Source organism: Phyllobates terribilis, unplaced genomic scaffold (genome assembly GCF_046119375.1).
Source record: "Phyllobates terribilis strain yellow unplaced genomic scaffold, ASM4611937v1 Scaffold_529__1_contigs__length_1196974, whole genome shotgun sequence".
In the NCBI taxonomy this organism is placed as follows: domain Eukaryota; kingdom Metazoa; phylum Chordata; class Amphibia; order Anura; family Dendrobatidae; genus Phyllobates; species Phyllobates terribilis.
Window position 1 is genome coordinate 195,041 of NW_027363289.1, and position 12,433 is coordinate 207,473.

At 42.1% G+C, this 12,433-nt stretch overlaps 1 protein-coding gene across 1 annotated transcript; it reads left to right on the forward strand.

Moving 5' to 3' along the window:
* Positions 1 to 1,304: 1,304 nt before the first annotated feature.
* LOC141231558 (microtubule-associated serine/threonine-protein kinase 3-like) lies at positions 1,305 to 8,116 on the forward strand (the record flags this gene model as incomplete). Its single annotated transcript, XM_073667732.1, has 11 exons — positions 1,305 to 1,374; positions 1,949 to 2,016; positions 2,209 to 2,294; positions 3,123 to 3,331; positions 5,269 to 5,407; positions 5,497 to 5,629; positions 6,930 to 7,095; positions 7,202 to 7,300; positions 7,543 to 7,665; positions 7,810 to 7,919; positions 8,021 to 8,116. Coding segments are annotated over 11 exons (1,299 nt in total), but the record flags the coding sequence as incomplete, so codon positions are not given.
* Between the last annotated feature and the right edge of the window lie 4,317 nt (positions 8,117 to 12,433).

The following is a 12,433-nucleotide window of genomic DNA, read 5'->3' on the forward strand; positions in this document are numbered from 1 at the left end:
TAACAGAAGCATACAGTCTAGATCACGTGAAGTCATTATTGGTCTTTACTCCTCTTTGGTCAGACCTCATCTGGAATACTGTGTACAGTTTTGGGCACCACATTTTAAAAAAGACATAGACAAACTGGAGCAAGTTCAGAGAAGAGCGACCAGAATGGTGACTGGTCTGCAAACCATGTCCTATGAGGAACGGTTGCAGGATTTGGGAATGTTTAGCTTGCAAAAAAGAAGACTGAGAGGAGACTTAATAGCTGTCTACAAATATGTCAAGGGCTGTCACATTGTAGAAGGATCATCTTTATTCTCATTTGCACAAGGAAAGACTAGAAGCAATGGGATGAAACTAAATGGGAGGAGACACAGATTAGATATTAGAAAAAACTTTTTGACAGTTAGGGTGATTAATGAGTGGAACAGGCTGCCACGAGAGGTGGTGAGTTCCTCTTCAATGGACGTCTTCAAACAGAGGCTGGACAGACATCTGTCTGAGATGATCTAGTGAATCCTGCTTTGAGCAGGGGGTTGGACCAGATGACCCAGGAGGTCCCTTCCAACTCTACCATTCTATGATTCTATGATTCTATGATTCTATGACTGCTATGGGCCCCCCCCCCCCCGGCTCACGGGCCCCATAGCAGTGGCGTGGCCTGCCGCCATTGGCGGTACGCCACTGCCTCCATAGCCTCCCCACTTTTAGCAGGAGACCCCCCATAGCCATGATGAAATGACGCATACCTCTATTTCTGGCACCACACTCCTCCTCCATCCCCGTCCGCCTCCCGGTCTGGATGTGTTCTTCTGTCTGCGGCCACATTGTGCAGGTACAGTGCGCTTGCGCAGTCTATAGAGGCTTCGGAAAGAAGGACCCATCCCTGGTTATATTATAGATAATGGTGGGATAGAAGTTTCTTTCCTCCAATATAAAACACGATGAGTCCCCAGAGTTATTGTATCTGCAGAGAGGAGCAAATGTCACATACAATGGCGGCCTCCTCCATTGTGACCTTTCTCATCTCAAAATTTTCCTTTTTGTTTCTTTTCCTCTTTGTAGGCTGAAGAAAGATCTCAATATGGAGATTTGGCTTTTATTAAAGACCTGGCCGAAAAAGTCCTGTGTGTACTGGAGCGTCCGGCTCGCTCATTGGAACGCCTGGTAAGGAGCCGTCATCTTCTCTAGCACACGTCTGATTTGTACAGTTACAATTGGCTGCATCTGTAAATGCAGGTTTAGTCCTTCCTGATTTATCTATGTGATGATTTAGTGTAAGGTTCCACATGTTAATTATATATATTATATCTATCAGGAAACAGCAGAAGGCGACACCAAAGACGAGCAAAATCTAATCCCGGGACTGAACAGCGATCTGACTACAGGTAAGCCGATCACCCGACCTCCTACAAGAAATATCCAGATATTATAGAGAACAGGGAATAATCTTACATTTACTCTGTATATTCTGTGTAATGGGAACCTGTCAGCACATTTTTGCATATTGTGGAATGACTGTACTGGCCATTTCTCTGTAATAATTTTTTGCAGAAATCCAATGTCTCAGTCAAGGGAAATCTAATGTAGAAGCCGTATACAAATCAGCATGGAAGTGCACTGGGGGCGTGGAAGAAGAAATCCATACTGTGACACGCCCCCAGTGCACTTCCAGGATAATCTGCATATGGCTCCTACGCTTCAGATCTCTTACCATCACTCACATGTACAGCGAGGGTGGGGGGTTCCTCATTCATGTGATGATTGGGGGAGTCCTTCATCATTTCCATTACGTTTATTCATGGATGCTCCGTACGTTCTCATATTTAGAATCCCTATATAATAAGTATTATTCCCATTTACAGACATCTTGTCATGTCTGAGTTATATTGTTGTAATATATATGTAGGATTAATATCGTCTAATACATTTTATTTCTTCATCATTTTTTCACTCTTTTAGAAACAACTGTGTTGGCGGATGCTGACAGTAGAATCTGTGAGATCCCGGAGATCCAAGAATCTGACGGTGTAAGTATCATGGAGAGAGATGTCGGTGTATCACCAGATTATGGGGTGGGAATGACACCTCCAGTATTGTCCCCCATATAACCATGGGATGTCTATATTCTAAGAGGAGATGACAGAAGGGAGACGTTTTTGCATCTGGAGCTTTTTTCCAGCAGCTTCTATATCTTTATATAATTTCTTATTCTTTTATAGAGCGTGATCAAATCATTGACCCCGTCAAGACAGCCGCATAAGAGCGACTATGGGACATCCAAACTGATCAGCAGTGGAAGTTTTGGGTGAGTTTTCTGTTGGCATAATCCACATTTCTCACGGTTCCCAATGACAATGCTCCAGACTCTGTGCTCTTCCCTTCAGTGTTATCATAGGGAAATTATATGATCTGTAGGAAAACAAACTATTAAGGAAAGGGATTAAAATAGAATAATATATTACACCTGCCTGTCCTAGACCCTCATCTGTTCTTACACTGCCACCCCCATCAGAGCTTCCCCCTCCTCCGCACCGGTCTGTTCTTTTCGGAATCCATTAGCGAACTGATTATAGTAATTGGCAACACATGGTCAAGTGAGGGGGTGACACGAAATTTCATCAATGACATCTGCACCCCCCAACCTCCACCATGACCATGTGAGTCTACTCCCTGGTCTCAGCAATAAAGACTGGCACAGAGGAAAAGTGGCTATAATGGGTTTCATTTTTTGTAACTCCTTCGCTCCCCTCCATTTATTATGTTGTTATGTCTTGGGGTATGCGGGAGCATAATTAACGTCATGTTATGGCAATTGGAGCACTTTTAATTTGGACCAACTTTTATTTGCACTGAATCGTATCTACTGGTCTAATGTAGTGAATCTGCCCAAGAATAATTTCAGTAGATTCTCTCATCTGTAATGTGACCTGGGTGAGGGCTCCGGCGGACGTGGCATTGTGGACACCTCCCATAGGTGATCTATGTAGTGATCTTTTATCAAATTCTAGACATGGACTTCCAGTGACGGACAGACTTCTAGCATTAAACATTAGTACAAAACATTATATAATGACTTCTATAGATGTTCTTGTAGTAAAGATTCATTCTAACCATTGATTCTCTTTCTCTCCAGTGCCGTCTACTTAGCGCACCATAAAGACTCACACCAGATCTTTGCTTTGAAGAAAATGTTCAAGCGAAACCTGAACACTCCAAAAAGAGTGGCATTGGCCTTTCTGGAGAGGGACATCCTAACATTCGCTGATTGTCCCTTCGTGGTCTCCATGCTCTGCTCCTTTCCAACAAAATCTCACCTGTGTGTGGTCATGGAGTATGTAGGAGGTAGGACATGTATATTGTAGTATATTCAGCCCATGTCTGCTTACATCTTATCACTGCTCTTATAATTAGGATAATTAGGACAGTTACATCCTCACAGTGCGTTTACTGTAGGTTTTCTATTACCAAGATGCCTGGAAATTCATTGATCTGTGTGCAGCAGTGCTATGGTGCCAGTGAGTCAGATCGGGCCTGGCACCGCTCGGCACTGGGCCCCATTCCACCACCGGTCATCACAATTTCAGTGGTATTCACATTGTCAGAATATGAATACCGATGAAAACAATGGTGGATCAGGGAGCCAAAGGTTCCTAAATCCACCATTCAGCCTCCGCAGATGGGTCCGAGACTCCGTGTACTGCAGGTTCTTCGATGTCGCCACAATATTGCATCTGTAGTGTGGAGTCTCAGTACTTACACTGCACAGGTGGGGCTGGTGGGGGCCATAACACTGAGTGATGGGGCAGGTGGAGACCATATGCTGAGTGGTAGGGCTGGTTGTGGCCATAATACTGAGTGGTGAGGCTGGTGAGGGCGATAATTCTAAATGGTGAGGCTGGTGGGGGCCATAACACTAAGTAGTGGTGGGGGCCATAATACTGAGAGGTAGGGCTGGTGGGGGCTATAGTACTGAATGGTGGGGCTGGTGGGTGCCTTACTACTAAGTGGTGGGGCTGGTGGGGGCCATAACACTGAGTGGTGGGGCTAATAAGGGCCATAATTCTGAGTAGTGGGGTTGGTGAGAGCGATAATACTGAGTGTTGATACTGGTGGGGGCCATAATACTGAGAGGTGGGGCTGGTGGAGGTGGTAGTACTGAGTGGTGGGTGCCTTACTACTAAGTGGTGGGGCTGGTAGGGGCCGTAACAATGAGTGGTGGGGCTGGTGAGGGCCATAATACTGAGTGTTGAGGCTGGTGGGGGCCATAATACTGAGTAGTGGGGCTATTGTGTGCCTTACTACTAAGTGGAGGGACTGTTGGGGGCAATAACACTGAGTGGTGGGGCTGCTGAGGGCCATAATACTGAGTGGTGGGGCTGGTGAGAGCAATTATACTTAGTTGTTGGGCTGGTGGGGGCATAATACTGAGTTGCGAGATTGGTGGAAGCCATAATACTGAGAATTGAGGGTTGTGGGTACCATAATACTGAATGGTGTGCCGTGTGAGGGGCTATAGGGGACTGTGAATGCCGCTATATTGAGTTGGTGACTGTACATGCCCCTACACCCCCTGGGGGTCCTCATATTGAATGGTGTGCAGTGGGGGTCCTTATTCTGTGTGGGGATCCTAATTCTGTTTGATTGGCTTTGGGGGCCATCATACTGAGTGGGCAGTGGTGGAAACCATTATATTGTCTGAGGGGCTATGGGGGCCATTATATTAAGTAGGGGGGGCTGTGGGCGTCATTATACTGAGTAGGGGGCTGTGACTGGCCTCATACTGAGTGGGGACATTATAGACAGGTGCTACATTATATCTGTAAGGTGAAACTGGATTAAGATTTCACTGTGGGGATATCTAACTCAGTCTGTGGGTGGGGGCATTTTTGGGAGCATCATATGCTAAAATGGCTATAAAAGGTGTATTGCTGTTGAGAACATCGATTGACTTCAGTAAGGGTTTTTTTTGAAGGGGCGTGCAGTTAGAACTTTTGCTATGGGGCCCTGAGATTTCTCTGTCCGCCACAGTCTGTGTGATCTCCCTGTAAGTCCGCACTGAGCATGTCAGTATCTCCAGCTGTAGACGAGATGTGACATCACTTTATGTTATTAGTTACATGGACAACATTTCTCCATCGATTCAGACTAATATTATGTGCACTATACATTATATCTGTTTATATTCTCTCCTATCCCAATGTCTCCGCTCACTTCCCATTATACATCATGGTGATCTGCCGTGTAAACCACTCACCGGTCATATTTCCTTTCTTCTATAGGTGGTGACTGTGAGACCCTCCTAAGCACCAGGGGTCCTCTATCTGTCCCCTTGGCCCGCTTATACTTTGGAGAAGCGGTTCTTGCTGTGGAATACCTCCATAGCTACGGTGTGGTGCACAGAGACCTGAAGCCGGATAAGTAAGTGCCCCTCGTAGTATAATAAAGGGGGGAAGTTATCATTTATTATCATACGGTCTGTGAGGCTAAAACCATCTTCTCTTCCACAGCCTCCTCATTACATCTGCTGGACACATAAAAGTTACCGATTTTGGGATTTCAAAAGTTGGTGTCATGATACCAAAAACCAACACCTACAAGGAATTAGCGGAGGACATCACCAGGGAGTTCCTGGACCGTGAGGTGGGTAACACTTACAGGAATTTAGCTTGTTCTTTACAAATCTCCAAGGACCAAAGCAAAGAAAGACCTTAAATATAACTTTTAATAGATACATTTAAAAGCACCCATATCAATATATAAAGACAAAATCCATAAAATGTGGCGGCAGCAGTATTCTCCGATCGGGGTGTATTTATCTCCCGCGTCTGTCCACTGACTCATTGTGGCTATCTCCTAATATGATCCCCTGATGAACCCCAAATTAGGAGGGGGAGAAACGTGTTGGGACAATTTACAGATAAGTCCTCTGGTTACTGCTGACTAAAATGCTTTTTTGGCAACTTTTTTTGTAATTCGCACACTGGATAATGCTCTGTCCCAACATTTGGACGTGTCCTGTGTAGATCAGTCCTGATTATAGATTAGCCAGGGGGATTTTGAGGTTGTCTATATGTACCGTCTGTCCTAGACTATTATCTTCATGCTCAATGTCATTATATAGGTGACTTGTTACTACTTTGGACATATTTATGTTCCTATGTTTACCGTTAATTGAGCACACGTGCTTTTATAATATTGTTCTTGTTGCCCGTAATTGCCAGCACTAATGTACTTTATGTATCTATAATAGGCTTCTGAATGATGGTTTATATATCATACTGAATTGTGTATAGATTGGTGCATTTGATATCCTATCTGTACTAGTGGAACTACATTATATCAGCTTCCCTGTTTCCATATAATTGATACATTGAATATTGCCTTTTTTTCATTCAGCATGTTAGCAGCGACATGACTGTCTGCCTTTCATCATTATCTGTATATGTGTATGTCTGTCTAGGGGTGGATAGCGTCACGGAGGGTGTGCCGATGTGGAGCGGGGGCGCCAAACCGATTAGCTAGGGTGTCAACCTCCACTGGCAGGCGGGATCTCAGCCCATTTGGGATCTCTAGGGCAAGCCTGCATGTCAATTATCCTACGTTTATCCCACTACCCATATATTGTACATTTTATGCATTTTGTCTTCATATATTGATATGGGTGCTTTTAAATGTAGCTATTAAAGATTATATTTTAAGGGGTTTTCTTTGTTTCGCTTTGGTATTTGGTTAACTAATATACCCCATCTGTTCACCTTGCCTTTGGCATATGTTTTTTTTTCTTTACAAATCTCATCACACTATTGTGTCTTCTCTACATTCTTCATTTCTAGAGAACGTTTCCATTGATATTTTATCTTTTGTCATTGTGTTTTTATGGCGAGAACGTGTTATAATAACAATTTTATCATTTTCATCTTTATCTTCTGTTGTTTTCCAGTTATGTGGCACCCCATATTACATCGCCCCAGAGGTCATCCTCAAAGAAGGCTATGGAAGACCTGTTGACTGGTGGTCAATGGGGATAATCCTACATAAATTTCTCACGGGATCTGTACCATTTGATGGAGATTCTGTAGCTGAGCTTTATGACAGGATTGTCATTGGTAAGTGGAATGATCCGACCATTGCTTTGATCAGTTACATTGGTTTAGGTGTTTACTTTGCTTTAGCTTACAGTCCAGTAAAGAGATTTTATTTTCTGTATAACAGGTGACATAATTTGGGATTGTAATTCCGCTCCTACTCCCAATGCACAGAACCTGATTACTGAGCTGCTCAGAACAAATCCTGCAGATAGACTTGGGACAGGTAAGAGATATAATACTATTCATATTAGTATTAATATTCACCTATCACACTTATCACTCATGTCCTTGAGGATCAACACTTCTCTATCAGATTGTCCATTTCTAGTTCTCCACACTATGACTTTCAGTCTTCTTCCTTCATGTTGACTCAGTTATGTCATTAATTCAGATTAAGTTAAACTGTTCAGATGTGAAGCAATCTCTGACAATGTCCACATCACTTTTGTTTTGTTCTTTTTCCAGGAGGATCACTTGAGATCAAGAGTCATCCATTCCTGAGTGACTTAGATTTTAACAACCTTCTAAGTCAGAAGCCAGAGTACATTCCTCAGCTTGCCTCAGATGTGGACAACAGCTTATTTATCGGTAAGTAGAAGAAGACATCATCTAGACTAAGCGGCTGTTTGTCTTGTCTTCCATAAAATGTAATAATCAGTACCCACTAATATTGTGATAAATGACGCCTGTTTTATACTAACAACCTCTAATAATACTTCATTACTTTTGTAGATCACTCTGAAATAGACCATTCGGTCTCAGAGGATGAGGAGGGTACAAGTGAGAACAATGAGAACCTTGACTTCCAAAATTTTACATCATCTTCTGAAAGGCTTTCTAAAGTAAGTACCGTATGTGATCAATAAATCCAAAATATGTGAAACAAAAAAGACCTCTAAAAGTAAAAAAAAGTATTTCATATCTTGTTTTTGTCCATGTTTAGCTCTGTACCATCACTACCAGAACGATGAATGATGAGGACCAGAAGTCTCCTCCAGAGTGTACGCCAGCAACCAATACAAATATCTCAGAAATGTGAGTAGATTATGGGGTCATTAATGGGAGTTCCAGGCTGATATATATGCACAACACATAATATAGGACATAAATACCATAATATCAAATTCAGCCTCAATGATTAGCGGTCATTGTGCTTTTGGCTTCAGAAACCGTTGGTGATAATAGCCCATAATTGCAGCCATTCACGCGTATTAGAGCTGCCCATACTGTAGGAGAGATGTAGTATTACATGCCAGCCATTATTGCTAGTTGTTTTTCGCTCTGATCCATAGAAGGTAGATTGGAGCATAAAACCTTCCTCACTATGACAGTCATATGTCCTATTAGGCCCTCTAGTCGGTGTTCTTCTAGTGAGACCACCCCTTTTATTCTGCATTGACTTGTGATTTACATGTTTTTCTTAAATCATAGAATGGGAGAGTTGGAAGTTACCTCCTGGGTCTTCTGGTCCGACCCCCTGATCCTTCCTGACAGGCAGACAGAATCGCTTTCTGAATCTGATAGCGACAATGCTATAAACAGCTTGCCCTCCTCGTCCCCATCATCAGGTATGTATGTACAGCATCAAAAGGTGAATGTTGACTTCAAGGCTCAAATATTTGGTTTTTCTGTATTAGGTCTCCTATGTTGTCCAGGTTTCATGGATCCCAATTATTTTTTCCATGGGCCCATACTGTATTTCTATTTCCTTAATTTTATCCAGGAATTGTTTTCATGGATTCTGTAAAATACGTTTTAGCATCCAGGAACTCACTTCAATATAAGAAGACATCGTCTCCTATAGTAGAATATCGCTCATTAGTGATGCACCACGTGGCGGCACACAGGGCGCTTACTGCTCCATATCAGTGATACATCTAATGCCCCTCAGATTAGGTCATGAACGGTATATAGGACTTATTCTGTCCTATAATAATGCAATGCCAGATTATCAGGACTATAGGGGACAGGACTAGAACAATTCTTCTATATACAGTACACAAAGCAGATCCTATAAGAATATTTCTTTACTGAGTTTTTTTACTTTCTGATCAGAATTTACAACTGAAGAGGAAAGAAAATCTGAAATGAATCTGAGTATAGACCAACAAAACTCAGAAAATGGGAAAAAGGGGAAAAAGAGACGAGGTAAGTGTGAGAATCATCTCCATGTTGTGTGATGTTAGTGATGAGAATAAGTCATGGGGAGCAGATGTCATCTGTCAGTGATGGGATTGTCACATGTATGATGGCTGACAATGACCCCGGACATCTGTGTGAATAAGATTCCTCTGCTGTCCGGCCGGCCACACTGACCGCACAGTAGCATCATGTAATATGGAGTCCCATCACTTACATTGTATGTATTTCTCTTCTCTTAGGTTCCATCTTCCGCCGGATCTTATCATCCTGCCGGCGTGGACTATCCAGGGCTGCTCGCGCATTTGCATGCTGTCGCTGTTGCCCAAGTGTCATCTAAAAGACAGAAAAGCTCCGCATCTAGCGGAGTACAGCTGATCCACCATCACTGCTGGACCTGTAAAGAAGGACCTTCACCATCTACCTGTGGCCTTCTAACTGTAACACCTCTACCCGGACTTGTTTCGGTAATGCCTCTGTCACCAGGCTCCGCTCTATCCATACTGCTCGCCTGACTTGGCTTTTTTTACTGATCACCTGGTATCTGACCCGGATTTCTTCCTGACTATGATTTTGTCTACTGATTCTGTCCCTGATTTTGTTCATCCCTTATCCTTCTACCCTATCCCTAATAAAAAAAAAAAACAACTTCTATATTTATTGAGATTTTCTTATATCTATTAAACTTCACTCTGCATTCTGCTAAGCGATAAAAAATACATATTAACACTTCTGCTTTTAAAAGAATTAGAAAGAGAGAAAGAGAGAAAGAGAGAAAGAGAGAAAGAGAGAAAGAGAGAAAGAGAGAAAGAGAGAAAGAGAGAAAGAGAGAAAGAGAGAAAGAGAGAAAGAGAGAAAGAGAGAAAGAGAGAAAGAGAGAAAGAGAGAAAGAGAGAAAGAGATCAGGGCTGGAATGGGATGAAAAATGAAAAAGCACGCCTGTCACACAAACCCCACCAGCCCACATACCAAATCACCGCCCCCCTCATCCCATTGAGGCACAATGAAAGGTTCAGCACATTTTGCTTTCTTGTTCATGCCCCTCACCACTCCATTATAGGGGATGTTTATTAAGCCACGTGTGAATGGAGCTGCAATGCGAATGATCGACTACCGCTCCATTCACCCAGAGCTCTTCAGATCCCTGGTTCTCGGAAACAGTGGGGGTCCCGGCTGTTGGACCCCCAGCAATCAGAAAATTATTTCCAAACTTCAGATAACCCCTTTAAACAAGTTGTTCAGGATTAATTTTTATTTAACCATAGGATTGTAGACATAGAAAATAATAAACCCATCAGTACTGACCCTCCCCAAAGCCAATGCCACCTCTTCTTCAGCAGAACAGGAGAAGTGGTACTGTGCAGAGTATATATACAGAATAATACAGATACTGAGAATGACACCCAGTATACAGGACAGGAGAAGTGGTACTGTGCAGTGTATATATACAGAATAATACAGATACTGAGAATTACACCCAGTATACAGGACAAGAGAAGTGGTACTGTGCAGTGTATATATGCAGAATAATACAGATACTGAGAATGACACCCAGTATACAGGACAGGAGAACTGGTACTGTGCAGTGTATATATACAGAATAATACAGATACTGAGAATTACACCCAGTATACAGGACAGGAGAACTGGTACTGTGCAGTGTATATATACAGAATAATACAGATAGTGAGAATTACACCCAGTATACAGGACAAGAGAAGTGGCACTGTGCAGTGTATATATACAGAATAATACAGATACTGAGAATTACATCCACGATTCAGGACAGGAGAAGTGGTACTGTGCAGTGTTTATATACAGAATAATACAGATACTGAGAATTACATCCACTATACAGGACAAGAGAAGTGGTACTGTGCAGTGTATATATACAGAATAATGCAAATACTGAGAATTACATCCACAATTCAGGACAGGAGAAGTGGTACTGTGCAGTGTTTATATACAGAATAATACAGATACTGAGAATTACATCCACTATACAGGACAAGAGAAGTAGTACTGTGCAGAGTATATATACAGAATAATACAGATACTGAGAATTACATCCACTATACAGGACAAGAGAAGTGGTACTGTGCAGTGTATATATACAGAATAATACAGATACTGAGAATTACATCCACGATTCAGGACAGGAGAAGTGGTACTGTGCAGTGTTTATATACAGAATAATACAGATACTGAGAATTACATCCACTATACAGGACAAGAGAAGTAGTACTGTGCAGAGTATATATACAGAATAATACAGATACTGAGAATGACACCCAGTATACAGGACAAGAGAAGTGGCACTGTGCAGTGTATATATACAGAATAATACAGATAGTGAGAATGACACCCAGTATACAGGGCAGGAGAAGTGGTACTGTGCAGTGTATATATACAGAATAATACAGATAGTGAGAATGACACCCAGTATACAGGGCAGGAGAAGTGGTACTGTGCAGTGTATATATACAGAATAATACAGATAGTGAGAATGACACCCAGTATACAGGGCAGGAGAAGTGGTACTGTGCAGTGTATATATACAGAATAATACAGATAGTGAGAATGACACCCAGTATACAGGACAGGAGAAGTGGTACTGTGCAGTGTATATATACAGAATAATACAGATACTGAGCATTACACCCAGTGTAATATACAGAATAATACAGATAGTGAGAATTACACCCAGTATACAGGACAAGAGAAGTGGTACTGTGCAGTGTATATATACAGAATAATAGAGATACTGAGAATGACACCCAGTATACAGGACAAGAGAAGTGGTACTGTGCAGTGTATATATACAGAATAATACAGATACTGAGAATTACACCCAGTGTAATATACAGAATAATAGAGATACTGAGAATTACACCCAGTATACAGGACAAGAGAAGTGGTACTGTGCAGTGTATATATACAGAATAATACAGATAGTGAGAATTACACCCAGTATACAGGACAAGAGAAGTGGCACTGTGCAGTGTATATATACAGAATAATACAGATACTGAGAATTACACCCAGTGTAATATACAGAATAATACAGATACTGAGAATTACACCCAGTATACAGGACAAGAGAAGTGGTACTGTGCAGTGTATATATACAGAATAATACAGATACTGAGAATGACACCCAGTATACAGGACAAGAGAAGTGGCACTGTGCAGTGTATATATACACAGAATAATACAG